Below are 27,788 nucleotides of genomic sequence, written 5' to 3'. Positions count from 1 at the left end.
AAATTGCCTAGGGTTTCCTTCAAACCCTAGAATTCTTTTAGGTCTCCATCTTATCATGCTTCCATCAAAGTTGTCTTCATAGGGGTGATCTTGAATGACTTTTCTTCAGCCTAGCTTTGATACCATGTTAATTTTTCTTAGGGCTATATTGTTTTTTGCTTTGATAATTGCATTTTATTATTTCCATATTAAATTCACCCCATAACATCATAATATTATTCAGATTTACATCATTATTCAACAACTATGTAGAAAGAACAATATCATCATCAATGTAGCAGAACATAAAGGAATAAATAGAAGAAAATCATTCACACATAGAGACACCACAGGATTGGTCAGAGACGAGGGAAAAACCCACTATAGGGAAAGCCCTTTCAAATTCTTCTGCTTATTAGATTGTCATTGAATGATTCAGCAAAAGAGAGTACAATGATCTATCTTCATCCATACAACTATGCAACAACATCAACTAAACAATATTCATGAAATGAACCCAGCAATGAAAATACTCAAAACCCTGATTTAGATGCCTGTGATCAACTATCACTGCTTGCGGGCAACTGCCAAATACTGCGGCCAACAAGCGAAACCTGCGGTCAACTAAAAAACCAAACCCTAGGTCCCAACCACACGGATTACGGGATGTGCGTGTGACTAAGATGCTTCAATTGCACAGATGAGCCAGCCTACGTGCGGTTGCAACCGAGATTTCTCTGTTGCATGCTTGAAGTTGAGAACCAAAAACCTTAGAACACATATGCGAGATTCGGGCCTTGCAATTTCGGACCTGTGTGAGCTAATCTCTGCGAACCTGCCTCAAACCTGTGCGTGCCAAAACCAAGAAAGAGAATAGAAGAATGATTGAAGATGTTGTCCAAATGAGGTTGAGGTCACTTGTATTTATAGCCTTCCAAGGGTGTCCAATTTGCTTTAGGGCTGACTTGATTAAATATGCACATGTGGGCTTTAGTTCAAAAATATACTTTCCCTTGTCCAAATTGAGTGCTTCAATAGTCAAAATCGATCCTCTCGAAAAGAAGAATCTCATCCCATGGTTGGAATTTGTCATTGAGCTGCCAAATTAATAGAGTTGTGGGCATGAGGCACAATTGCAGCAAGGTCCAGGCCCATTACATTGAGGTGTACTCAGATAGTGAGCCTGAGGATGAGATTGAGTAGGGGACGGATGTAGGAGATGGAGGCCCCCAGTCCATGGGAGGTGGACCACCACCACCACCACTACCTTAGGGAGGAGGCCCACTACTGCCTATTGGAGGGGTCATTGCTTCACTTTGGGGAGTTCTGAAGTACCTGACACTGCGGATCTAGGGCACAGTGTAGGGGCAGTGTGTTTTAGTGTTAGTGGATAGTGGGGCTACCCAAAACTTTATTGATGCCCAGCTGGTGGAGTGGACAGGCATACACACAAAGACATTTAAGGGGTTTCTGGGGTTGGTGCCGGGGGATAGGACGATGCAGTGCACGAGATATGTCCCTAGCTTGACCTTGACAATGGGGAACTATTCCATGAATGATCATTTCTTTGTGGTGGACGTTCTAGATACCAATGTGGTGATGGGTGCTTAGTGGTTGTATTCATTGGGGTGGGTCACCACCGATTGGAAGAAGTTGGAAATGGAGTTTACTGGACTAGATGGGAAACTGGTCGTGTTGAGGGGCATGCATTCTTATCCACCGCATACAGTGTTAGCCCATCAGATGGAGGTCGACTTGCAACGTGGGGATATAGAATGGGCAGTAGAGCTTCGGATATCGGAGATGGGATCTCAGTCACAACAACCACACCTTGATATCCTAACACTCTTGGAGAGACATTAGGCAGTTTTTAGGGAGATCCCTCCAGACAGGCTACCGAATTGTGGGTTCGAGCACACTATTGAGCTGGAGGAGGGAGTACATACATTGATCACCACTCCCTACAGGCATCCCAAGGTTTATAGGGATGAGATTGAAAGGGCCATCTAGGATTTGTTGGCATTAGGGCACATTAGGCCTAACACTAGCCCTTTTGCTTCATCAATAGTACTGGTGAAGAAGAAGGATGGGACCCTTCGTATGTGCATTGACTACAGGGCCCTAAACAAGAAGACTCTAAAGAACCGGTACCCCATACCTCGCATTGATGAGATGATGGACGAGATTAGAGGAGCCAAGTACTTCTCTAAGATTGACTTGTGTTCGAGGTACGAAGACTGCATTTAGCTGCCATTAAGGGCACTTCGAGTTCCTGGTGATGCCCTTCAAGCTCACCAATGCACCAACCACATTTCAGTCTTGTATGAACCACGTGTTCCACAAGCACTTGCACCGATTTGTTCTGGTGTTTTTCGACGACATACTCATTTATAGCGGGATGTGGGAGGAACACCTCTAACACTTGGAGCAGGTGTTGAGCATCATGGAGGGGAAACCGTTTTATGCCAAGATGTCGAAGTACAAATTTGGGTTGACCGAGATGCTTTATCTTGGGCACGTGATAGCCGAGGACGGGGTCAGAGTCCACCAGGAGAAGATTCGTGCCATCCTTGATTGGCCTACACCCAAGAACGTGACGGAGCTGAGGGGATTCTTGGGCATATGTGTTGATTTTTGGGTAGCATCAGATGTGCTCTAGCTACGAAATTTTGTGGGGGGGCTAGAACACATGAGATCTCTAAGATCCAGAGATTGTTTGGTGAAATTCCACCTGGATTGTATTTTATTAAAATAATTAATATTTTTAATGGGGTTCCTAAGTCTAAACTTAGGAAAATTAAAATATTAATGGGTATTAATGAAAATATGGGTGAGAAGCTTCTAAGAGACGAGGATCAAGTCTAATTTAATCTTAGCCATTGATTAGAGATTAGATCTCGACTTTTGATATCTCAACAAGAAAAGTATAAACGAAGACTCCAGAGTCATTTGGAGATACACCGGGCAAATACTCAGTAACCCAAGGGAAATCGATTCTCAAGGAGTAAGAGTTCGATTTCAGAGGGAGAGTTGCAGGGTGAAGGAAGAGGAGGGCATCGACATCAGTTAGAGACTGAGGAGGAGGTGATGCAGAGCATCAGAGGGAAAACTCAGGAGGCAGCGCAGCAAGGGATGCAGTCCTCACGCAAAGATGACGCAATGAAGGCTGGAGGGTCTCAGGGGTGTCAGAATTTCTCCAAAGGGAGGAGGAAAATTATCTCAGGTGTTTTCTCAGAGGTTTCTCTATGTTTTGCAAAATCATACCTTTTAAAGAGATTGTTGCTGAAGAATAATAAATAAACTCTCATCTGCTGCACCGTTTTCCCGCATTGGGTTTTTCCGAGGACTATTGTCCAAAAAATAACTGTGTTGATGTGATTGACTATTGTGCTTGTATTTCACTGTTCTTTTCTCTATGGTATTATGTGACAACTACAGTAGAATTTATTTTGATGTTTACTGAAGGGTTTTGTAAATAACTTATTGTGGAAAATAAGTAGGAGAAATAAATCAATTACTGCAGTAGAATTTCGTGTTAGAAATTTTCACATGGTATCAGAGCAGAGATCGGGCAACAGGATTAGAGAATCTGCAATGAGTCGGGAGCATGATGCTGGAGCAGCAAGGGACTCACACAGTTCTCCCAGGAAAGAGGAAAGCACGAAGAATATAATGGATCACGACTATTCTATGTTAGCTTCCAGACTGGAAGAAGAAGTTGCTTGCTTGGAAAGTTTTGCTTCCTCTGAGGTTTGGTATATTGATAGTGGAGCTTCTGTGCACATGACAGGAATACAAGAATGTTTCTCGAGCTATCAAGAAGAACAAATGAACTTCCAAATCACCATGGGAAATAAGTCAAAATGTACCCCCGTAGGAAGAGGTACTGTAGTTTTTCAAACAGAAGCAGGGGATCGACTTCGAGCTACCAATGTGCTGCATGTGCTTGGATTGGGGATGAACTTACTCTTTGTATCTCAATTACAAAACAAGGGCTATGATGTTTTCTTCATTGGGAAGAAAGTATATGTCAAACATCCAAGTTGGAAGAAGAAGGCCCAAATTGGAGTCAAAAGTAACAGACTGTATAAGTTACAGCTAGAATCTCCAATGACACTGATAGGCGGCAGTGGGGAAAAAATTTGAATGAACTATGGCATAGGAGGATGGGGCACTTGCACCATGGGGTGCTAAGAATTCTTAGAAGAACCGTCATAGGTGTTCCAGAATTAAGTACCAAACGAGATGATGTATGCAGAGGTTACATACTAGGCAAGTACGCCAAAGCGAGATATTCCAGAAGCAACAGTAGGGAAAAGAGTGTTCTGGGATTGATACACTCAGATATCTGCGGACCCATGTCCACAAAAGCTCTTAGTGGTACCGAATATTTCGTCACCTTCATTGATGACCATTTCAGGAAGACTTAGATCTACTTTATAAAAACCAAGGATGAGGTTTTTGATCGATTCAAAGAGTTTAAAGCTCTAGTTGAGAATCTGACAGGGAAGAGGATAAAAATGTTGCGCTCAGACAATGGTGGAGAATACATTTATAAGGACTTCACTGATTTCTGCGCAAGGGAAAGCATAAGAAGAGAATGGACAACTCCAAATAATCCGGAGAAGAATGGAGTAGTAGAGAGGAAGAACAAGACTATTGTTGAAGCAACAAGGGCAATGTTGTATGATCAGGATATGCCCAAATTTCTATGGGCAGAAGCATGCAGCACAACAGTATATGTCCAGAACAGGACTCCTCATAGGGCATTAGGTAAGATTACTTTGGAGAGTGTCTTCATCGGCAAGAAGCCTAAGGTGAGTCATTTCAAAATATTTGGGAGTTTGGCATACTACCATATACCTGAAGAAAAGAGGAAGAAGTTGGATCAAACTGTAGAAAAAGGATATCTTGTGGGATATAGCGAGAATGCTAAGGCATATAGAATCTATCTTCCAGGAAATAGGAAGATCGTAGTACGACGGGATGTAAAGTTCATGGAGGACAGAGCTTTTAGGAAATCTCGAGAAATGCCTTCCGAAGAGCAGTCAAAGGATGATCCATTGGTCCAACCACTTCGACCAACAGAAACCGGCACCGATATTTCTCCTAAAGATAAAGCCCTAGAGGTATCGCAACAGGTGGAGTCTCAGGAAGAGGAGGAGCAGTTAGATATAGCACTACCGGTGGAAGAACGAGCCAAGAACTTCGACAAATACTACAGGATGCAAAAGATTTTGTTGTTGCACCTAGGAACGAGAAAAGGGAGCATAGACAACCTGAAAGATACCAAGCCTTGGTGGCTTAGGTTGGAGAACCCTCTAGTTTTCAGGAGGTCGTTCATCATCAAGTATGGGTAGATGCTATGGTGGAGGAATATAGTTCCATAATGGTCAACGATGTCTGGGGAGTGGTACCTAGGCCTCAGGACAGGTCAGTGGTAGGTTCGAGATGGATCTACAAAGTCAAATACATTGCAGATGGCAGTGTGGAAAAATTCAAAGCCAGGTTTGTGGCTAAGAGGTATGCTCAGAAGGAAGGGATAGACTACGAAGAAACCTTCGCTCCAGTAGCCAGGTATACTTCTATTAGATCCGTGATATCCTTTACAACATAGATGGGGTGGGAGATTCACTAGATGGACGTCAAGACTACATTCTTGAACGGGGTGATAGAAGAAGAAGTATACATTGAACAACCAGAGGGTTTTGAGACACATGAGAAGAAAACTCATGTATGCAGGTTGAAGAAAGCCTTGTATGGGCTTAAACAAGCACCTAGAGCATGGTATAGTCGAATCGATGGTTGCTTGCAAAATATGGGATTCGTCAAGAGTGACACAGATCCCAACCTCTACTATTTGATTGTAGAGAATGAGCTTCTAATTCTGGTGTTATATGTGGATGACCTTTTTCTAACATGTTCATCCAGGCTCATCAAAGATTGCATGGATAACCTAGCTATAAAATTTGATATGAAGGATTTGGGACGGATGCATTATTTTCTGGTGTCAAAAGTTGGGCAGCGGAAGGGTGGAATTTTCCTTGGACAAGGGAGATATGCTACAGAAATTTTGAGAAGTTTCAGAATGCAGGACTGTAGACCTATGGCTACTCCAATGATTACCAACCGGAAGAAGTTTGATGTGTCTGAAGATAAAGAAGTCAATTCCACCTTGTACAGGCAGCTCATAGGGTCCCTGATGTATCTGTAATACTAGGCCAGACATTTGTTACGCTGTCAACACCCTCAGTCAGTTCATGGTAGAACCAAAGAGGGCGCATTGGGCAACAACCAAGCATGTTCTTAGATATATACGAGGAACAGTCGAGCATGGATTAATGTACACCCGAGGCAATGACATTAGGTTGAGTGGGTTCACTGACACAGAACGGGCTGGAAGTTCAGTAGACCAGAAAAATAACACTAGGTACTGTTTCAACATTGGATCGGGAATGACCTCCTAGTGCAGTAGGAAATAGAAATCCGTAGCTCTGAGCTTAGCTTAAGCTGAATATATGGCAGCTAGCATAGCATTGCGTGAAGCCATATGGCTTACGAAGTTGCTTGTGAATATATTTAGGAGAAGGATGGAAGCGACCAATATTTTGTGTGATAATCAGAGTTGCATCAGGCTCTCTAAGAATCCAGTTTTTCATGATCAGTCGATGCACATTGACATCAGGTGTCACTTTATGAAAGACTGTGTCCAATGAGGGGCAGTACAGTTACGGTACATTCCGACAGGAGAATAGGTGGCAAACATTCTCACCAAGGCTCTAGGAAGAACAAAGTTTGTTTATTTTGGGGAGAAGATGGGGATGATTGAGAATCCGTTTTAGTAGCAGAAGCGGATAGTGCAGGGAGTTGCAGTGCAGCAGTTAGCAATGGTAGTGCTATGGGCAACATGATGCAGCATATTGAGAGGGAGCTGCAGTACAGATGTAGCAGTGACAGTGGTAGTGTCATGGGCAGCAGTACAGGTTGCAGCAGCGCAGTGGATGAAGGGAAACAGGCAGAGCATCAGCGACGCAGAGGACCGATGCCTTGGATCAGTGTGATACTTCTGCTGGGAAGTATTGCTAGAGCACATTCCCTGTGAAAATTCCTAGACTCGAAGGAACCCCTACTGTAGCGAATCTGAATCCATTTCACTTACTTGATTTTTAAATTACATTCATCAAGTTATTCTTCTGAATATTGAAGCAAATTACTTCTGCAGCCTACATTAGTTAATTTTCTGATCTCATAAAACAGAAAACAGAGCAAAGAACAAGATACCTAGGACACTTATTTTTGGAAAAACCCAATGCGGGAAAACTGGTGCAGCAGTTCTGAGGGTTTATTATTATGGAGGTGAAATATCTGAATACAAATCTAGGATGCTCATCTAGCAATCCTTTACAGAGAAAATACTAGTGGAAAATCTGAGTGGGTTTTACCTCACTTCATCTGGCAAAATTCTGGCTGATCCGGCACAAGATTGGCTAACCCCGACTATTTCTGTGTTGGCCTTGCGTCAGCTTCTTTGCCCTCTACGTCAGCTCTCCCGACAGTTCCGGTAGTTCCCGACAGTTCTGACAGTTCCGGTTGTTCTGACGGTTCTGGATTCTGTGTGATAGGCAGCTTTTATGCTTTGCGCTGGCCCTTTTGGCTCTGCGTCAGGACTATGTGGGCCCTTCTGGCTTTCCTGGCTATTGCGCTGCCTCTCTGCAAGCTCTCCCCGCCCCTCTGTCAATATTCTCTAAAAAGTCCCTCCGGATTCTCACTGCCCCTTTGCTGCAGAATGATCACTTAGTTCTAATTTCTCAGCTTCCTAGCCCCAAAAATCGAACTCCAAATCAATTCTCTCTCTCTCTCTCTCTCTCTGTTTCCAAATGAACCCCAACCTCCATTTTATAATTTTCATGTTGAGTCTTCAACGGTCGAGATTAATTCTTTAATCAACAGATAATATTAAAACATGACTTGATCCACCTTCTATATCATTCTCACCCATATTTTGATTAATACCCATTAATATTTTATTCTCCCTAAGTTTAGACTTAGGAACTCCATTAAAAATATTAATTATTTTAATAAAATACAATCCGGGTGGAATTTCACCAAACAGTTTCTGGGTTCTTTAGAAATCATGTGCCTTAGCCTCTCCACCGATTTTCAAGGCTAGAGCACTTCCGATGCTACCAAAAACTAACATTCCTCGCTAAGAGGGAGTGTTGATTTTTGGGTAGCATCGGATGTGCTTTAGCTCCGAAATTTTGTGGAGGGGCTAGAACACATGAGATTTCCAAGACCTATAAATCTTTTGGTGAAATTCCACCCAAATTGTATTTTATTAAAATAATTAATATTTTTAATGGGGTTCTTAAGTCTAAACTTAGGAAAATTAAAATATTAATGGGTATTAATGAAAATATGGGTGAGAAGCTTCTAAGAGACGTGGATCAAGTCTAATTTAATCTTAGCCGTTGATTAGAGATTAGATCATGACTGTTGATATCTCAACAGGAAAAGTATAAAGGAAGACTTGAGAGTCATTTGGAAACACATGGGCAAATACTCAGTAACTCGAGGGAAATCGATTCTCAAGGAGTAAAAGTTCGATTTCAGAGGGAGAGTTGAAGGGTGAAAGAAGAGAAGGGCATCACCATCAATCAGAGACTAAGGAGGAGGTGATGCAGAGCATCAGAGGGACAACGTAGAGGGACGACTTTGAGAGGCAGCGTAGCAAGGGACGTAGTCCCCAAGCAGAGATGACACAGTGAAGGTTGGAGGGTCTTTGGCGTGTCAAAATTTCTCCAAAGGGGGGAGGAAAATTATCTCAGGTGTTTGCTCAGAGATTTCTCTATGTTCTGCAAAATCATTTCTTGTAAAGAGGTTGTTGCTTAAGAATAATAAATAAACCCTCATTTGCTGCACTGGTTTTCCTGCATTGGGTTTTTCAGGGGACTATTGTCCAGAAATCACTGTGTTGATGTGATTGACTATTGTGCTTGTATTTCACTATTCTTTTCTCTATGCTATTATGTGACAACCGTAGTAGAATTTATCTTGATGTTTACTAAATGGCTTTGTAAATAACTTATTCTGAAAAATAAGTAGGAGAAATAAATCAGTTACTGCACTAGAATTTTGTGTTAGAAATTTTCACAATATGCACCTATTACAGGCACTTCGTGAGGGGATTTTCTCAACTTGCAGCACCCCTTACAGACCACACTAAGAAGGGGGCATTCAGTTGGACAGACATGCGCATGAGGCCTTTGAGCGCCTCAAGGTGGTCATGAGTACTTTCCCGGTTTTAGCATTACCGAATTTCTCCCAGCCCTTTGTAGTGGAGTGTGACGCATCAGGTGAGGGCATCGGGGCAATGTTGACGCAGGGAGGTCATCCCATAGTGTATGAGAGTCGGAAGCTCCATGACTATGAGCGACTGTACCCTATCTATGACAAGGTTATTCTAGCTATATTGCATGCGCTAGCTAAGTTTAGGCAGTACTTGTTGGGAAACAGGTTCAAGGTGAGGACTGAGCACAACAATCTTCGATTCTTCCTAGAGCAAAAGGAACTTTAGGAGAGACAGCAGAAGTGGGTCAACAAGATCCAAGCTTACGACTTTGAGATAGAATATGTCAAGGGAAAGCATAACATAATGGCAAATGCCCTATCGAGGAAGCCCATGACTCTCTTTGATGGATATCACACAAGGTTGGAGAGCGCAACTCTTGGTGTAGTATTCCAAGGACCGACAGGCTTGTGAGAAACTGGATGGCACCTTTGGTGATGACAGGTTTCGAGTGATGGATGACATGATATATTATAAGGACAAGATTTACTTGGTAATGGGGTCACAACTCAAGGCGAGGATAATGCAGGTAGTGTTATACTCTTGACCTGCGAGAAATCCAGAATACCAGAAATACGAAGAAATATAGCCCAAAACATAGAATTATCACATGAAATGAGACAAACTGTAAGATAATTTATTATTCAAAAGCAAAGTACAATGTTCACTTGGCTCCTCGAGGGGGCAACCTCCAATAGAGAAGAGTTCAATTACAATAAGGCTCGATGATCTTTCCCTTACTAACTAACACTATTTATAGCTAAATGACATCCAAAACCCTAACTATTAGTGGTCCCTTGCATAACACGGACTAACCTCTTTATTTATTAACTATGACCCATTTACAACTAATTGTGGTCCCTTTTCTATAATGCAGGGCAACCACTTACAATTATGAATGCGGGCTTTATTGACTCTCTAACTAACTATGACTCTAATTCGGCCCCTTAGGCTTATTACATAAATAAAGGGGTTACGGTTGGACCCTAACATGCCCTTCGCCATCAAAAGCAGCCTTGTCCTCAAGGCTAAAGCTGCGGAAACTGCTAAAGAATAATGGTTGGTTCCCAAGTCGCATCTTTTGGAGAGGTGTCTTTCCACTTGATGAGGACTTCCTTGATCGTGCGGTCGCGAAGATGTCTTTTGCGAGTATCAAGGACCTGTTCTAGTCGGAGCCAAAGTGAGCCTTCCTCATCCAATTCGGGTAGACTTGTTTGAACCCTGCAATTGTTCCCTACCACTTTCTTGAGGCATGATACATGGAAGACTGAATGGATTTTTGAAGTAGGTGGCAAGGCCAGTTTGTAGGCGAATGCTCCTATGCGCTGAAGTATCTGATAAGGCCCATAGAATTTTGGTACTAGTTTCTGGAAGTTCTTTTCTTTGAGAGATGTTTGCTTATATGGTTGGAGTCACAGGAATACCTGATCCCCTTCTTGAAATGAGTGCTCAAAACGATGTTGGTCAGCCTGTTGCTTCATTCTATTCTGAGCTTGATGTAGATTATCTTTGAGATGAGCGATCATGGCGGCACGATTCTGTAGGAGTTGATCAACTGCCTGTACTTTAGAACATCCAGGGATATAAGAAACTGGTGAAGGTGGGAGTTGGCCATACATTGCCTCATATGGAGTCATCTTGGTGGCTTCATGATAGTTAGTATTATACCACCATTCAGCTAAAGGTAGCCACTGTACCCATTGATGCTGCTTGTCTGAAGTGAAGCATCTCAAATAGGTCTCCAAACATTTTTTGACGACTTCTGTTTGACCATTGGTTTAGGGATGATAGGCGATACTTAGTTGGAGTTGCGTGCCCTGTAGCTTGAAAAGTTCTTGCCAAAATTTGCTAGTGAAAGTGGGGTCGTGATCAGACACAATGGAAGTCGGCATGCCATGTGTTTGCAAAAGAGTAAGGATGTTTTGATGCCCTAGCACAAAACCCTAGCTGTTATCTTTGTGAGTGATCAAAGACACTTGGGAGAGCTACAAAAAGAGTTCACCAAGGGGATTACCATTCACATTCCATATATGAGTAATGCATACAATGAGGATATCTAGATTCTATACAATTAATCTTCAATAATCAATGGTGCAATAGAAAAACCCTAGATAACCAATACATTCCATACATTAGACATAAAATAAAATTTCATCAATAACAAGGTACACTTACAAGATGAAATGCATGTATAATCCACTATTGATCCAAGATAACTTCTCCAATGACAAGAAAGTAGCTCCAATAAACAAAATACTCCATAGATCACATCTTCTCCAAGATACAAAGAGGCCAAAAATCTCCTAAGAGGGCTGAATTAGTCACAAGTGATGATGAATAGAATGAATGATCCTCTCCTCTATTTATATGAGGATGACATCTAATTAGCCTAATAAGCCCCTAAAAACAAGTTTGATGACAACATATGCTTGGGTTACAAGCCAACCCACTAGCTTCAATCATAAATGCTCAAATAAGCCCACATGTGTGAGCCGCTAGGCTTCTAGGGCTGACGTCATGCATGAAATAGCCTCCAAATGCCATGTCCAAGTGCTATAAGGTGTCAAATGTGATGTAGAAGCATGTAAAAATCAAGATTTGATGGTTCGCCCTCAAATCCACCTTAATGGCTCCTCGTGGTCCCAAAATCTAGATGGGGCACCATAAAGTGGTCTCCATGGGTGTCATGTCCTTTCTCAAATGAATTAGTCACGAGGTGTAGCTACACAATTTTGGCATCATTTTTGGCTTAGGAGGAGGATTCCACAAGTAGAACTTAGGAACTATAGGCAATTCAACTTTATTTCTGGCAGCTAGTGGAATGTGGGGGCCACCCACATGCATAATTCGAATTTGGCCAAGGAATGCGTTGGAGGGAATTCGAACTAGTGGAAGGAGGGGCCCACAAGAGACTAAGGGGGCCCAAAGTGATAAAAGAGAAAGGAGTTCTCATTTTGCAGTTTTCTGATCATTTGACAAACAAACTTACCTTTGTACTCTCTGCTGCTTAGCGAGTCTATCGTTGTTTAGCCATGAGTCTTCCGTAGGGAAGATTCAACCTCTACTTCGGGGGACTATCCATGCCCGTCCTAGGGAGGCTGTTCCACAGAGATTGCAAGAGTTCCAACATCGATTTACTGTTCACCTAGCCAAGCAGAGGAGGAGATTGTGTACTTTCTGGGCAGCCAGAAATATGCAGAAAAGGATTGAGGCAACCAGGAGGTCCCTAGCTTGCTGGGAGTTCCGGGAGCTGGGAAGGTAGAGGGATGAGGACATTCTCTCAGTGTTTTGCAGCCAGCCAGTCAGTAAACACAGCAGTACACATTTCTGGGCAGAGGCACTACGCAGTGGCCTCTGGCAGCGAATTCGTGGGGCTTAGGAGAGCAACCATCCAGGCCAAGGACCATCCTGGGAGCAAGGAATCAACTATCACAGGTGAAAGTGGCATTTGAGGGGTGTTTCCAGGTGGATTTGTAGGCTATTTCCTGCAAATCGAATCTGGCAGCAGTAGTCGAAGAGGGGCTCCAAAGAGGCCAAAAATCCAAAGTCAAAATCAGAGAAATTCCCTTCTGGGTTTTTCTGGGTTTTGTCCAAGGAGTCTAAGGTTGAAAGGAAAAAAAATTCTGGGTGGTTTCTGTGCACATTCTAGCTAGTCGAAGTCAGCAGATCAACAGTTTACCGAGACAATGTAGTGCAGAGTGGTGCAACAACTGAACAACCATCATTTCAGCTATTCCACCACTTGGGTTTGGTCCAACTTGTCCTTGAAACAAGCCTAGGTGCACCACTTCATTTATATATTGTACTCATGCTCTCATATTTCGTAATATATGGCTCAGCAGTTCCAGTTTTACAGTTTTTCATGGGTGTTCGATGCATGTTTTTAATTTTATGCTGTTGCACTGTTTATTTATTTGGAATATCACTTAAATTCCTATTTAGGAACATTACAGTGGTATCAGAGCCTAATTCTTGGCTCAGTTGTGGGGTTGGTTTCCTATGAGAGGAGAAGACTAGGAGAACATCACTTACCAGAGGCAGAGGTACAGGAGCAGAGAAAGGGAGCTGGAAATTACACCAGACACGGAGGAAAAAGGGAAAGCAGTGGCCGAAGAGGAGGAAATGACAAAGCCCAAGAGCAGGGAGGAGATGGCTTTTGATAGCCTCTTGAGGGCTTTGAGTGACTTGGCCAAGGGGCAGAAAGACATGCTGGAGGAGATCAAATCACAGAACCAAGACAAAGCCACACCTAGAGGGTTTTTGTGTGGAGACACTTCAGGGGCTTCTTAGCCCTTCGATCACCCCTCACCAACAGCATAGCGCCCTTCAGCGAGTGTGCCCACTAGGGCTACACTACCCTCTTTCGTGCCAATAGCACAAATCGAACCAACAAGAGAGGAGGACACTCCCCAGATGGGGGACTACTTCAGAGAGTGGCAGGCGATGGACGAAGATTTCAAAGAAGCCCTCTCCTTCAGAGATTACTGCAAGCTCAAGCAGAGTGAGAGGAACAAGGATACAGAGGACAGGGGACCCAAAACTATGAGTTGCAGAGAACTATAGGGAGGATGTACTTCCCTACATTTGATGGCACTGCCAAGTGCACAGCTAGGGCTTGGGTTGAAAAGATGGACACATACTTTCAACTCAATTGGATGACGGAATAGGAGGCCATTAAGATGGCAGCGCTGCACTTGGAGGGGGAAGCCCATGACTAGTGGTTTCACGGCCTATCCACTTTGGGGCATGCTCAGATAGTTTTGTATGAGGACTTCACTAGGAGGGGGTGGAGCGATTTGATCAGAGGGATCCAGAGGCATCTTTTAGGGAGCTGACACAACTGTGCCAGACAGGCAACCCAAAGCAGTACTTTTCTGATTTTCTGCGTGTGTCAGTGATGGTCCCGGATCTGTCCGAGGCCAGGAGGGTATACACCTTCATTGAGGGCTTGCTTGAGCCTTTGCGTGGACTAGTGAAGTCACACAGACCCTCTACGTTGCAGGAGGCAGTGGTGTGCGCCAGAGATTTGTAGGGGGCCATCCCCAAAACCAGAGCGCCATTTCCTACACGGACCCCTTTCCCACAGAAGGGGCATGAGACTAGACCCCCACCATCGAGGACCACACAAGGGAGGGGACAGCTATATTAGGAGACAAGGAAGGACCTTAGGGGGAGGAAGCTATGTTCACATGCAGAGAGCCTTGGGCACTAGGCCATAGGTGCACAACAAGTAGAGCACATTACATTGAGGTCTTTTCTGATAGCGACTAGGAGGATGAGGTAGAGAAGAATTGTGGTGGGACAAATGGAGAGAGTTCGGGGGACAGAAGGCCACCACCACCACCACCTCCACAGGGAGGGGCATCTCTTGCCTCATCAGGAGGAGTCCTTGCTTCTCTATGCGGGATTCCTAAGTTTTTGACACTCCGGATCAGAGGTATGGTACAGGGATAGAGGGTGTCGGTACTAGTGGATAGTGGGGCTACCCACAACTTCATAGATGCACAGCTGGTCTAGAGGAGGGGCCTCACCATGGCAGAGTTTGAGGGGTTCTCCGTCCTAGTGCCAGGTGACCGTACCATCTAGTGCACTAGATACGTGCCCTCCTTGATTGTAGTTATGGGAAACTACTCGATGATGGACCACTTCTTTGTGGTCAATGTGCCAGACACCAATGTGGTGATCGGTGTCTAGTGGTTGTATTCCCTTAGGAGAGTCACAACAAATTGGAGGAAACCTGAGATTTAGTTCATGGGGCCAGATGACAAACTGGTAGTCTTATCCACCTTAGACAGTTTCGGCCCATAGGATGGAGGCAGATCTTCGACATGGGGACATTGCATGGGCAGTCGAGTTGAGGATCTCAGAGGTTGGGGGACAAGCACAATCACCACCAGCAGACATACAGGCTCTACTGGACAGGTACGCAGTGGTGTTCAGGGACATCTTGCCAGGGCAGCCACCAGATAGAGGGTTTGAGCACACCATTGAGCTAGAGCTGGGTATACAGGCAATCATCACTACTCCTTATAGGCACCCCAAAGCCTATAAGGACAAGATAGAGAAGGCTATTTAGGAGCTGCTTGCTTTGGGTCACATCAGGCCTAGTTCCAGTCCTTTCGCTTCTTCCATAGTGCTGGTGAAGAAGAAGGATGGGACCCTCGGGATGTGTATCAATTACAAAGCCCTTAACAGGAAGACCCTTAAGAATCGGTCCCCCATTCCCCACATTGATGAGCTAATGGATGAGCTTAGAGGAGCCAAGTACTTCTCTAAGATCGATCTGCATTCGGGGTACCACCAGATCAGAGTTCGGGATCAAGACATCCCAAAGACAGCATTCCGGTGCCACTATGGGCACTTTGAGTTTCTGGTCATGCCATTTGGGCTGACCAATGCTCCCGCCACCTTTCAGTCTTGCATGACCCATATCTTCGGGGGAAGCTGAGGAGGTTTGTGCTAGTATTTTTTGATGACATCCTGATCTATAGCCAGATGTGGGAGGAGCACCTCCAACACTTGGAGGAGGTACTGTGCATTCTGGAGGAGTAGTAGTTTTATGCCAAGCTCTCCAAGTGCAAGTTTGGATTGACAGAGATGCTTTATCTCGGGCATATCATTGGAGTAGACAGGGTGAAGGTTCACGAGGAGAAGATCCGGGCCATCCGGGATTGGCCAATATCCCAAGACGTGACTATGCTGAGAGGCTTCTTGGGCATTTGCACTTACTACATGAAGTTTGTCAAAGGGTTCTCACAGCTGGCAGCACCCTTGATCGACTTGACCAAGAAAGGGGCCTTTGCATGGACTGAGGGAGCACAAGCCGCCTTCGATCACCTCAAGGAGGTGATGAGCAGTTGCCCTGTTTTGGCACTCCCAGATTTTTCCCAGCCATTCACGGTGGAGTGTGATGCATCAGGGGTAGGAGTTGGAGCCGTATTGTCACAGGAGGGGCACCCCATAGCTTTCGAGAGTTGGAAGCTCCTACCGCATGAGCTGTCATATTCCATATATGATAAGGAGATGATGGCCATCATGCATGGATTGGCCAAGTTCCGCTAGTACTTGGTGGGCAACCGATTCCGAGTGAAGAGTAATCACAACAGTGTTCGACATCTCATGCGGCAGCAGGGCCTCAATGACAGGCAGCAGAGATGGGTTAGCAAGGTGCAGGCCTACGACTTTGATATTAAGTATGTGTGGGGCAAGCACAATGTGGTGGCCGATGCTCTATCCAGGAGACTGGCTGGGTTATCTCTTATGAGCATCTACCAGGAGTGGAAGGCTCAGCGGTTGGTAGAGTATTCCAAGGACAGGAAGGCCTGCGAGGTGCTGGAGGGGACACATGCAGATGAGCATTACTGTGTGATGGATGAGGTCATCTATTACAAGGGGCACATTTACATGGCGCCCAACTTGCAGTTGAGGGAGAGGGTACTCCAGGTATCTCACGATTCACCACTGTCCGGACACCAGGGGTTTCGGAAGACTTACATGGTTGTTCGGGAGAGGTTCACGTGGAAAGGCCTCAAGGAGGATGTGCTGCAGCACGTAAGGGAGTGTGAGGCCTGCCAGCGGAACAAGGGGGAGCTGACTCACCCTGCAGGGCTATTACAACCACTTCCCATTCCAGAGGGGAAATGGGAAAGTATCTCGATGGATTTCATCACGGGGCTCCCCATGGTACAAGGAAAGGATTGCATATATGTAGTGGTCGACAGGCTGACCAAATTTTCCCACTTCTTCGCCATCCCCACTAGATACACGACTGCCCAGGTTGCCGAGTTGTTCTTTCGGGAGGTTTTCAGACTACATGGACTCCCCAAGAACATTGTGAGTGACAGAGACAACAGATTTATGGGTGGCTTTTGGCAGGAGCTCTTCAGGTTGGTTGGGACGGAGCTCACTCCTAGCACTAATTACCACCCTCAGACGGACGACCAGACGGAGAGGGTCAACCAGTGGTTGGAGGGGTACCTGAGGAACTATGTGACAGGTCAGCAGAGGACGTGGATTCGGTGGTTGCACTTGGGCGAGTTCTGCTACAACACCATGCACCACATGTCTATCGGTATGACTCCTTTCCATGCCCTTTATGGTTATGATGCTCTAACTTTTGCTGATGTTATTTTTGGAGACAGCCGGGCCCCAAAGGCCAAAGACTGGGTCCAAGAGAGCCAAGATATCCTCAAAGCTCTCAAGGATAATCTAGTGACAACCCAGAATCAACAAAAACTATATGCAGATCGACATAGGATACCTCTGGTTGCAGCCTTACAGACAGTCTACGCTGAAACAGAAGGGGGCCGAGAAGCTACAACGATGCTTCTATGGGCCCTACCAGGTGACTAGGTGGGTTGGGGAGGTGGCCTATGAGCTAGCGCTGCCTCCGAGGAGTAGGATCCATAATGTATTTCATGTCTCATGCTTGAAGAAGGTGCTGGGACAATAGGTGACCGCAGCAGCTGATCTACCCCCATTGGATGATGAGGGCCATTTGGTGTTGGAATCAGAGGCCATACTGGAGAGCAGGGAGAGGAGATTGAGGAGCAGAACCATCAAGGAGTTCTTGGTACATTGGAAGAACTCGCTGGATGAGGATGCCACCTGGGAGGGTGAGCACATACTAGAGCATCCGACTTTGAGATTGCTTGAGGGCAAACAACATTTGGGAGGGGAGGATTGTCATGTCCCTTCTCAAATGAATTAGTCATGGGGTGCAGCTACACAATGTTGGCATCATTTTTGGCTTAGGAGGAGGATCCCACACGCAAAACTTAGGAACTATAGGCAATTGGACTTTATTTCTGGCAGCTAGTGGAATGTGGGGGCCACCCACATGCATAATTGAACTTGTCCAAGGAATGCATTGGAGGGAATTTGAACTAGTGGAAGGAGGGGCCCACAAGAGGCTAAGGGGGCCCAAAGTGATAAAAGAGGAGGGAGCTTTCATTTTGCATCATTATGATCATTTGACAAACAAACTTACCTTTGTACGCTCTGTTGCTTAGCGCGTCTACTGGCTATTTAGTCACGAGTTTTCTGCAGGGAAGATTCAACCTCTACTTTGGGAGACTATCCATGCTTGCCCTAGGGAGGCTGTTCCATACAGATTGCAGGAGTTCCGACATCGATTTACAGTTCACCCAACCACACAGAGGAGGAGACTGTGTACTTTCTAGGCAGCCAGAAATACGCAGAAGAGGATTGAGGTAGCCAGGAGGTCCCTAGCTTGCTGGGAGTTCCGGGAGCAGGGAAGGTAGAGGGCTGAGGCATTTTCTCAGAGTTTTGCAGCCAGCCAGTCAGTAAACACAACAATACACATTTCTGGGCAGAGGCACTGCATAGTGGCCTCTGGCAACAAATTTGTGGGGCTTAGGAGAGCAGCCATCCGGGCCAAGGACCATCCGAGGAGAAAGGAATCAGCTATCACAGGTGAAAGCAACATTTGAGGGGTGTTTCCAGGTGGATTTGCAGGCTATTTCCTGCAAATCGAATTTGGCAGTAGTAGCCGAAGAGGGGCTCCAAAGAGGCCGAAAATCCAAATTCAAAACTAGAGAAATTAACTTTTGGGTTTTTCTGGGTTTTGTCCAAGGAGTCTAAGGCTAAAAGGTCAGAATTTTCTTGGCAATTTCTGGGCACATTCTAGCAGGTCGATGTCAGCAGATCAACAGTTCACTGGGACAGCATAGTGTAGAGTGGTGCAGCAACTGAACAACCATCATTTTAGCTATTCCACCACCTGGGTTTGGTCCAGCTTGTCCTTGAGACAAGCCCAAGTGCACCACTTCATTGTACTCATGCTCTCATATTTCATAATATATGGCTCAGCAGTGCCAGTTTTACAGTGTTTCATGGGTGTTTGATGCATGTTTTTAATTTTATGTTGATGCATTGTTTATTTATTTGGAATATCACTTAAACTCCTATTTAGGAACATTACAATGGGTCTCCAACTGCTTAAAGTGCCCATCTCTACTCCAAGGTTGAGGGCTTTCCAGGTGCAACAAGTCCTCCCTAGTCTTTGAAGGTGAGACCATCCTTATCTTGGCTCTGAATCGGTTTCAATCCATCAATTGGTGCTAAAGCCGGCCTAGGGGCATGCTGGGTCCAGTTGTGTCATCCTGAAGAATCATCGAATCCAGTGTAATGTGGTACGTCTTGGGCACAGGAGGTGCCTTAGAACATGTGTCATATGATGTTGTTGCTAAGAAATCCAAGAGTCTTAATGCTTCACTTATTTGCGCCAACATGCTTCTCTAATGGCTTGGGTACCTCTGGAAAGGTGCCCAAGAGATAGGTTGTTGAACCACCGAACAGTCACAACACAGACTCTAGTGAAAGCAACCAGTCATTCGGGACAAAAATCATTATTGCATCTAAGTGAACCAAGCTTGAGTGTGATGGGCTATTTAATGTTTCATATAAGGATACCCTTCCAAAATCAAGGCCTTGAACTCACAATGGTGTTTTCTCCCTAGGTAGGAGTGATTAAAGGACAACCCTATTAGGTGTTTTCAGCCCTTAAGGGGAAGTAACATTTCCTCAGTCCACCCTTCAATTGCTAGTTGCTAGTGAATAATAGTGATGGTAATGGAGGGGATAAGACTTCGTGGCCAAATACCATGGTCAAAGGGACCAGCTAATGGGGGATCCACACCCTGAGTGCATAGATGTGAGGAGGGAGCCTTCGTTGATGCATGAGTTACCAACTCCGCCTTTGTTTATCCACCCCTCTTGTTCGCCTTTTACTTCTTGATTTTTCTGTGTTATTGTTCATAGCTCAAGGGTTAGAGCTTGCTTTGAATGATGTGGCAATTATATTACCCTTTAATAATGAGTCAGTTCATTGCTCATCGAGGTTGGGACATGCAAGGGTTCCTTATTTTGATGTAATGGAGCAACAATTGCTCAAGAACTGAGTGATGGCCATATGAGTGAGGTAGAGCTCATGGCCATATGAGTGAGGTAGAGCTCATGCTAGGCTTTTGCCCACATGCTAACTTTATGTCCTTGGCCATCTTTTGTATTTTGACACTCTTTCCTTTAATTTTGTTGTGGTCTCGATATGCTCTTTCTGTTTCTTTTAGCTACATCAACCTCCTAGGGAAAAATGTATGGGCCTTGTTACCACTCAAACCAGTAGGGGACCTAAAGGGGTTCCTAAGAGGGCATCTGCTAGGTTAAGGGCAACTGTGGAGGCTTAGCCCACTGTCACCACAGCTAAGTCTCCCTGCTCTTTACGGAATTTCACTGATGGGAGGAGTCCCTGTAGTGTAGGGATTCACTTGTAAAGTATATGTCAATGGATAGGTGACAAGTGACCCTAAAAATCCTTTCCCAAGGATGGAGTGAAGAATGGAGCTTGCTTGCTTGTTAAGCAAGGGACTTGGTCCACCAGGGATAAGGGGTGAGGATTGAGGGAGAAAGGATAGGCTTATGAACAAGTTTGTCAATCCCTATAATCCTTGGGAAACTTGGATTCCCAAATGATCCTTGACAGATAGTCTTTATTGAGAAGTGGGACCACACGGGGCCAAGTGGACCTAGCCCAGGTTCGGGGATGGATTGTAGCAACCAATGATGTTCCTATCCTATATAAGGTGAGGGGAAAGGATCAAACAAGAATATTTACTTCAAAAGGTTGAATTGATCCTATTAGTATCTAGCCTTGGGGATGCTTAGGAAAAAGTCGGTCCTAGAGCTAGGGTTTGAGATTCCTAGAGATTCCACCGTCAAAATGGCCTCAAATTTGGAGTAGAGGGAGGGGACCCACCAACGCAGTAGCCTTAGAGGAGATCAAAATTTTTTCTTGGGTCAATTGCCAAGAATTTGATGCCCTAGGTGATCCACTGGGGCTAGACTCGGGAAAAAGGGGAAAAATGGTGAAAAGAAGGCTAATATGATCACCCTTTTTGTGGAACCAGTGTCTAATTCACTTGGGATATGGAGTCAAGGATGGTAATGAGGAAGAATTTGGATTCTTGATCAAGGAGGCCTAGAAAGTTAACTTCATCTAATATAGATAGTAGGAAAAGAAAAGAGACTTTCAAGCATTTATAATTTAAAGAAAATGATGCAAACTTCTCGAGAGAAATAATCTCTAGGACATTTCATTCATATAACATTGGCCTGTGATTTACGCCGAAAAATCTCTCATAAAATTAATATGGATCACAAAAGCCTCAATTCAACAACTAAAACATTTCTCAATTCCACATTACAATAATGTAGCAACTAGCCCTAATTTTAGCAGTATACAACAACAAGAATAACAACGATAAAAAACACTTACAACATTATAGATTATATCCAACCAGCGATTTGTTTTCATAACAAAGCTCCAAGATAAGAGAAATATCCCAAGTCCATACATCAAAATTCATCCATCTCCAAAAATATCCTCCAAGGAAAAAGTGTGAAAATTCTCTAAGACTAGAGATATCCCAAGTCAAGTGATGATACAAATGAATGTATCTAACATTAATATATAGCCTCCTAAGGAGTTCGAATTAGCCTATGGGTCCCTAATGATAAAATAATGTGCAAATAAATGGTGACAAGCCCACCATACTAGCTCATAATGTAAAAAAAAGCCTCACAAGGGGCCAAATAATGATGTATGCATGTCGTAGGGCCCTCCAAAGGTTCAATAACATCCTGAAGTGCCATATTGAGGAATAAATTCCTCGGAATATGATGGACAAGGGGGTGGCCCCTTGTTCTCCAAGTAGTAGACCTGTGGTGCTCTTAGTGGGTCTAAGGGCACATCAATGACCCCATGGGTCTCCATATGAATCAGAGATGTATGTAGATCCTCTTCAATGGTCCAAGTGGTGGAATGAATGCTGCGATGACATCGTACAAGTGTTGGGACACCTGCCAAGAGTGTGGGGCTCCTGTGGGGGCCTGCTGGGCATAATGTACCAATCATGTCACCATCATCCCAAAAGTGGATTGCTAGTAGTCTCTAAACATCCATGAAGATCTGTGGAGTGTTGTCTGCTGCTATGGAGGCCCATGGCTCTCTATGCACACCCTACATGTGCCAATGTGGATCTATGGGGGTTAGGATCCCATATAGGGAAACCAAACCCAAATGGAAACCACCTGCAATCCTTCATAAGATCCAATGCATCCCCTAGGCTTTCAGTACAACCAGTCATTAGAATAATCAGGTAAAGGAGCTTACAAACCATGGATAACAAAGTGGGCACTTCATAATGGCATGCCCTTTCGTGGCAGGCTTTGGCATGTGTTAGTGTCTCCAAAATCCAAAGGGGGTTAGCCAAGTACCTTATTAGGTGGTTTCAGCCCTTAGAAAGGATAGTATGTCCAAGGTACACCCTTCTAATGGGGGTGGAAAGTGACAAATAAGTGAGATGGAATAGGGAATGAGAGGGGCAGCCTTCAGCCACATAATGGGGCATAGGGGTAACTAGATAAGGGGAAGCCCACACCTGGGTATGTAATGTATAGGAGGGAGAAATCGTGGTACATGAGGTGCCCCAGCCTTGATTTTTCCACCCTTCTTTATATGCCTTTTTACTTTTATGAATTTTCTTTAATGAACTACTCAGGGCTCAAAGTACAAGAGCATGATGTGTATAATATAGCAATGATTACCCCTTTTGAGGTAGGGCGGTTCATTGTCCTCTAGGGGTTGGGACAATCATCGGTCCTGAATGATAGAGGAGGCTCATCTAGGGCCTATGGAACCAGGGTGGTGGCCATGGATGGGGTAGAGCTCGTGTGTCGGCTTTTGCCCACGTGCTAATTATTTTTGTCCTGACCATCTTTTGCATTTTGTGGTACAATTTCCTGTTAAATGTGGCCATTTATGCTTTTCACTTTTCTTTTAATTGCTTCAACCTTCGGGGCATCATTTTAGACCTAACTTAAGGTGGGGGCAAGGGGATAGGGAGGCTAGCCCTATGTGGACCCATAATGGGAATTTGGACCTAGGTGCGAGAAAAGTTGAATGGGGTTATAGTGAGTGGAAAGGGAGTGATATGTGCGGATAAAGGAGTGGGACCACGTACCCAAAGTCGGGGTTTCCAAAGTAGTACCACCCTAGGACCAAATGGCCAATAAAGGAGATCCCACGGGACAAAGATCCAAGGGTAACAACCAAAAGAGATCAAGGAGGCAAGCGCACAAACTAAGCCCACTCTTTCCGCCAAATCTCCCCATCAATCCATACCCAGAGGTATCGATTTTAAGTAAACTCAATACTCAATTATCAAATGAAAAGACATATCTTTAGATTCGGGAGGCCCACCTTGAAACATACGATCAATACAGGTGGGTGAGGGACCACATGGCTGGTTCAGGTGGCAGAGAATGGCACAACGAGCTAGTAGGAGGCATCAAGGGGCTTCTGGCCGCTGACTGAGGCTCATCATAGAGAAAATGTTTTCCTGGGGATATGTTGATTTTTGGTAGCATCAGATGTGCTCTAGCCTTGAAATTTGGTGGAGAGACTAAGGCACATGAGATCTCGAAGACCTAGAAATCGTTTGGAGAAATTCGACCTGGATGAAGAGATATTAAAATAATTAATATTTTTAATGAGTTCCTAAGTCTAAACTTAGGAAAATGAAAATATTAATGTGTATTAATATAATATGGGTGAGAAAGTTCTAAGTGACAAGGATCAAGCCAGTTCTAATCTTAGTTGTTGATTAGGGACTTAATCTCGGTCGTTGAATTGTCAACAGGAAAAGTATAAGAGGAGGCTTGAGGGTCAGTTGGTGACACACCAAGAGAGATCAGTCAGTTCGATTTTCTAGGGTGAGGTTTGCTGAGGAAATCGAGCAAGTGATTAGTTGCAGTGAGGGGTAGTTTGGCAGGAGGTCGAAGAATACATAGAAGAGAGGCAGTGCAGTGCCGGGAGAGACAACGCAAGCCCAAGAAGGGTTGATGCAAAGGTCGAAGGAGCTAGCGCAGAGGGCCGTAGAGGCTCACGCAGAGGCCGAAGGAGCTAGTGCAGAGGGTTGTAAAGGTTGAGGCAGAGGACGCAGAGGGCCTCAGAGGCAGCGCTGGGAGATTCTATGGGGCAGACTAAGAGCAGATCAGCTAGGAGAGGGTGACGCAGTTCCAAAGTAGTGCTTGGAGCAACTTTCACTGTCCAGCACAAGGAACAACCGGAGTCACTGTGGGGTTGATCATCTAGTTGCTGATTTTCCAGAATATTTGTCACCAGATAAAGGTACTACTGCCGAGGAAATTCTCTGTTGGGTGAGCCATTTCTGGCACCCTAGTTGTATTCACGAAATCTACTTAATAATACAAACCCTCTATATGCTGCATCGGGTTTCCCAAATTGGGTTTTTCCGGGGACGATTGTCCAAAAATAACGGTGTCCCTTGTGTTATTGTTTCTATTTACTTCTGTGCATGATCTGTATATTTGTGGACGCTACATTTTTGTTTACTTCAATATTTATGCAATTAAATAACTTGTGAATGTAAAGAACAAGTAGGAGATAGTAAACCAGAAATTGCAGTAGGGGTTTCTGATGTGTTAGATTCAGAAATTTTCACAGGATATCACCCACAATGTGGTGGGTAACAGGCCTTACCCAGGTATGTCGGCGTATGGGTGCCAAATCCCAATGAACCAATGGTTAGTTGAACCCGAATAACGGATGTAAGATAAAGGCTTGTAATGTAAGATGGAAAGTGTTTAGTATGGCATATGGATAGATGGAACTACACTATCTCAATTAGGGCTTCCTATGTAGTGCCCATCCTATACCCATTAGGCCATTAGGAGAGGTCCTACTGGACTAGGATCAAAGATTAATCCCTCATTTAAGGTGAGAGAACAAGATCATGGTCAAAGCCCATCCTTCCAGTTCACAACATAATCCATATCAGATTCCCAAAAACAAATAAGCATAAGCATCAGGTTGCAAAATGATTAAAGTACCTTTTGAGTGGAAACCCACCTTCATCCATGTGCTCATGCTGGATGGGTGAGAAGCAAATGGATGATGCAGGTGGCGGAGATATAATGGTATATCATTAACTAGTGGTGGCTGTCAGGGGTTGCTGGCTATGTGGCTGACCGACTAACTGTCAAGAATAGGAGAAAAGTTTTCTTCTATATGGTTACCCATTTTGGTGGGTAACATCTGGCTCCAAATTGGGGACATGAGCTCACCATAGAGCACATGATCCATATGATCCAACAATCCCTGGGCTCGCAGACCTATAACCTGCACATTGCAATCAACTTGTTTGGGAGCATGTGCACTAGGTGTAGGGTATCACCCATGTTTTATATAAAAATGATAAATTCCTCACTGGTTTTCCCTTTGGGGTTTTTCTAGGGTCAACTTGACCAAATTTCCTGTGTCCAAATTTCATGAATGTTGCTTGTGTGATTTATCAGAAAATTTGAGAAATAGAGTAGATCTCTTGTGTTTCCTTTTGAGATTTAAATTCAAGTTTATATCAGCTTCTAATCACAATGGGAAGGGCATTAAACTTGATGTGAGAACCAAACTTGAAACTAGGAGAGATTAACAGGTGAAAATTTCTACAATAGGAAGATCAATTTACAACTTAAGTGGCTTTCATATGCTTATAAGTTTGGTGAGCATAATTGCCATGAAGACTGGGTTAATGGTCTTCATTTTCTAATGTTCCAAATTTTAATTTTTTGATTTTTTTCTTGCAACGTTGGCTTTGGGGAACATTTTTTATTTCTCTTTTGAATTTTAAATTAGTAAATTACATTTAAGTATTAAGTTCATTATATATGATTGAAATGTACAGTCCCTGGCATACTCTTAAATTAAATTCATCACCTCGCATAAACATTGCGATCTCTCCTAATTGTGTTGATTAGTGTTGTAGATGATTTCAATATTTATCTATTAAATTCCCATTTGAGTTGTTCAGGATATACATTGCCTATTATTTTTGGCCAAAAGATGTCATCTAGATCATTTTTTAATACTATTTGTTGTATAACTTGGGCTTAGCCTAGAGAACAATCGAGAAAACAGGGTCAATGAGACATGCACTATAGTGTAACCTATGACATATATCCTGTCAAAATTCATTTGCTTCATAATGTTGTTATCATATATAAAAGTTTTCCATCAGCTCATCTCTTCTGTAAACAGGTCAAAAGGAAAAAAGCTGCTCATGCAGGCATGTTTGATTTAGCAAAGACACCAAACAGACCAATGGTTCACATTGGTGGCTGAGTAATGAAGTATAAGAGGTTTGTACTGGATCTTGTTTTGTTTATTTTTGGAAAATATCATAAATTCCTTAGAGCTGGCATGTAAAAAGACAAATGGCATGCTGAATTTTAGTCTGACTTTAAAACCCAATAGGTTTATGTGTACAGTTTTTAATATAATACTTATGTCAACTATTTTGGCTGCAGAAACAAGATGATGTGACTTGTTGGCTCAGGGTCGTTCCATTATGAATACAGGTAAGTAATAAGGCACACATTTTAACTTGGCTTAAGGCATTGGTTTGTCCCTCATCCATGATAGCACGCAGTTGAGTTTTGTCATGGTAATATTGGCTTAGTAATCCTCGCATCTTTATATAAATTTACAAATGATATATTCTCTTGACATTTGAAGTACATTCCATTGGTTGTTTAGTTTGACAATTGGAGGCTCTAATGCTGGGATGCATATTTTGTGGGGGTCAGATGCCAATTAGGTAACAATCATTTTAGAGCTGCAGTGTCGACATAGATTTCTAAAATCACATTTTGCAGCTACTTTGGTCTCTTACCTGGCATATCCAGAATATTCTGCTCTATGTGCACTCAAGAGAGCAAGTCAAGCTGCTCTTCCTTTTGTTCCGCACTGTTTAAAGAAGATTACCATATCATGAAAGATGAGCATGTTTTATATTAAATTTTCACACTAGGTATTACCAAATGATTTGGTAATCTCATAGCAGTCGAACGCTTCTAAAAATGCCCAGTTCAGTTTCAGGATGTAACAAGAAACATAGAATTGTTTTGTTTACAAAATATATAACGTACATAGGACAACGAATTACTTTGTATCATGTAATTTTTTTTCCTTCAGTAATCTAGACCAGTTATAATATGCAAGTCTTGACCAGAAGAACAGAATGGCTTACAATTTTATATGATAGATGGGTTGGGCTGTAAGCAAAGATCAGAAACTACTGCTTTGGTTTCTAAATAATAATGATTATCTGTTCTTGGATAGAGGTAGGAATTTGGTGCACACTAAAAAGATGTTTACAGTTTGAATATATTGTTTAGATTGCATATTCGCTAACTTTTGCTTATATGTAATAAGTGTGTTTTCCTGTGGGATTCTATTGGGTTCAAGTCTTATGATTATGGATGCAATCTTTCAATTCTGACCATGGCCTGCATAATTTTGGGAACCACCAGGCAAAGGCTGTTCGGGCCATGATTAACTTTTATCCATCGCAATGCTGCT

The 27,788-nt window shown here is 43.7% G+C and overlaps 1 protein-coding gene across 8 annotated transcripts in view; it reads left to right on the top strand.

The window, feature by feature from the left end:
* LOC149153217 (GTP 3',8-cyclase-like) overlaps positions 1-27,422 on the top strand; it is a 210,664-nt gene extending 183,242 nt beyond the window's left edge. For 5 of the 8 annotated variants that reach the window (XR_016262638.1, XM_089439956.1, XM_089439954.1 and 2 more), the window contains one exon: positions 26,466-26,557. Coding sequence is in view for 1 of the 8 variants with exons in the window: in XM_089439957.1 (XP_089296083.1) it covers positions 26,466-26,549 (84 nt within the window). In the remaining 7 variants the exon portion in view is untranslated. Of the gene's footprint in view, positions 1-26,465; positions 26,567-26,734 lie in introns of those variants that run through there. The other 3 variants (XR_016262637.1, XR_016262636.1, XM_089439957.1) reach the window with 3 other exon arrangements.
* Positions 27,423-27,788: the final 366 nt, after the last annotated feature.

This window comes from Pinus tabuliformis, chromosome 9 (assembly GCF_031772625.1).
Source record: "Pinus tabuliformis cultivar Carrire ecotype Pingquan chromosome 9, CPIR1, whole genome shotgun sequence".
Classification (NCBI taxonomy): domain Eukaryota; kingdom Viridiplantae; phylum Streptophyta; class Pinopsida; order Pinales; family Pinaceae; genus Pinus; species Pinus tabuliformis.
The sequence above is the reverse complement of the archived record's forward strand: the minus strand, read 5'-3'. Positions and strand labels throughout refer to the sequence as shown.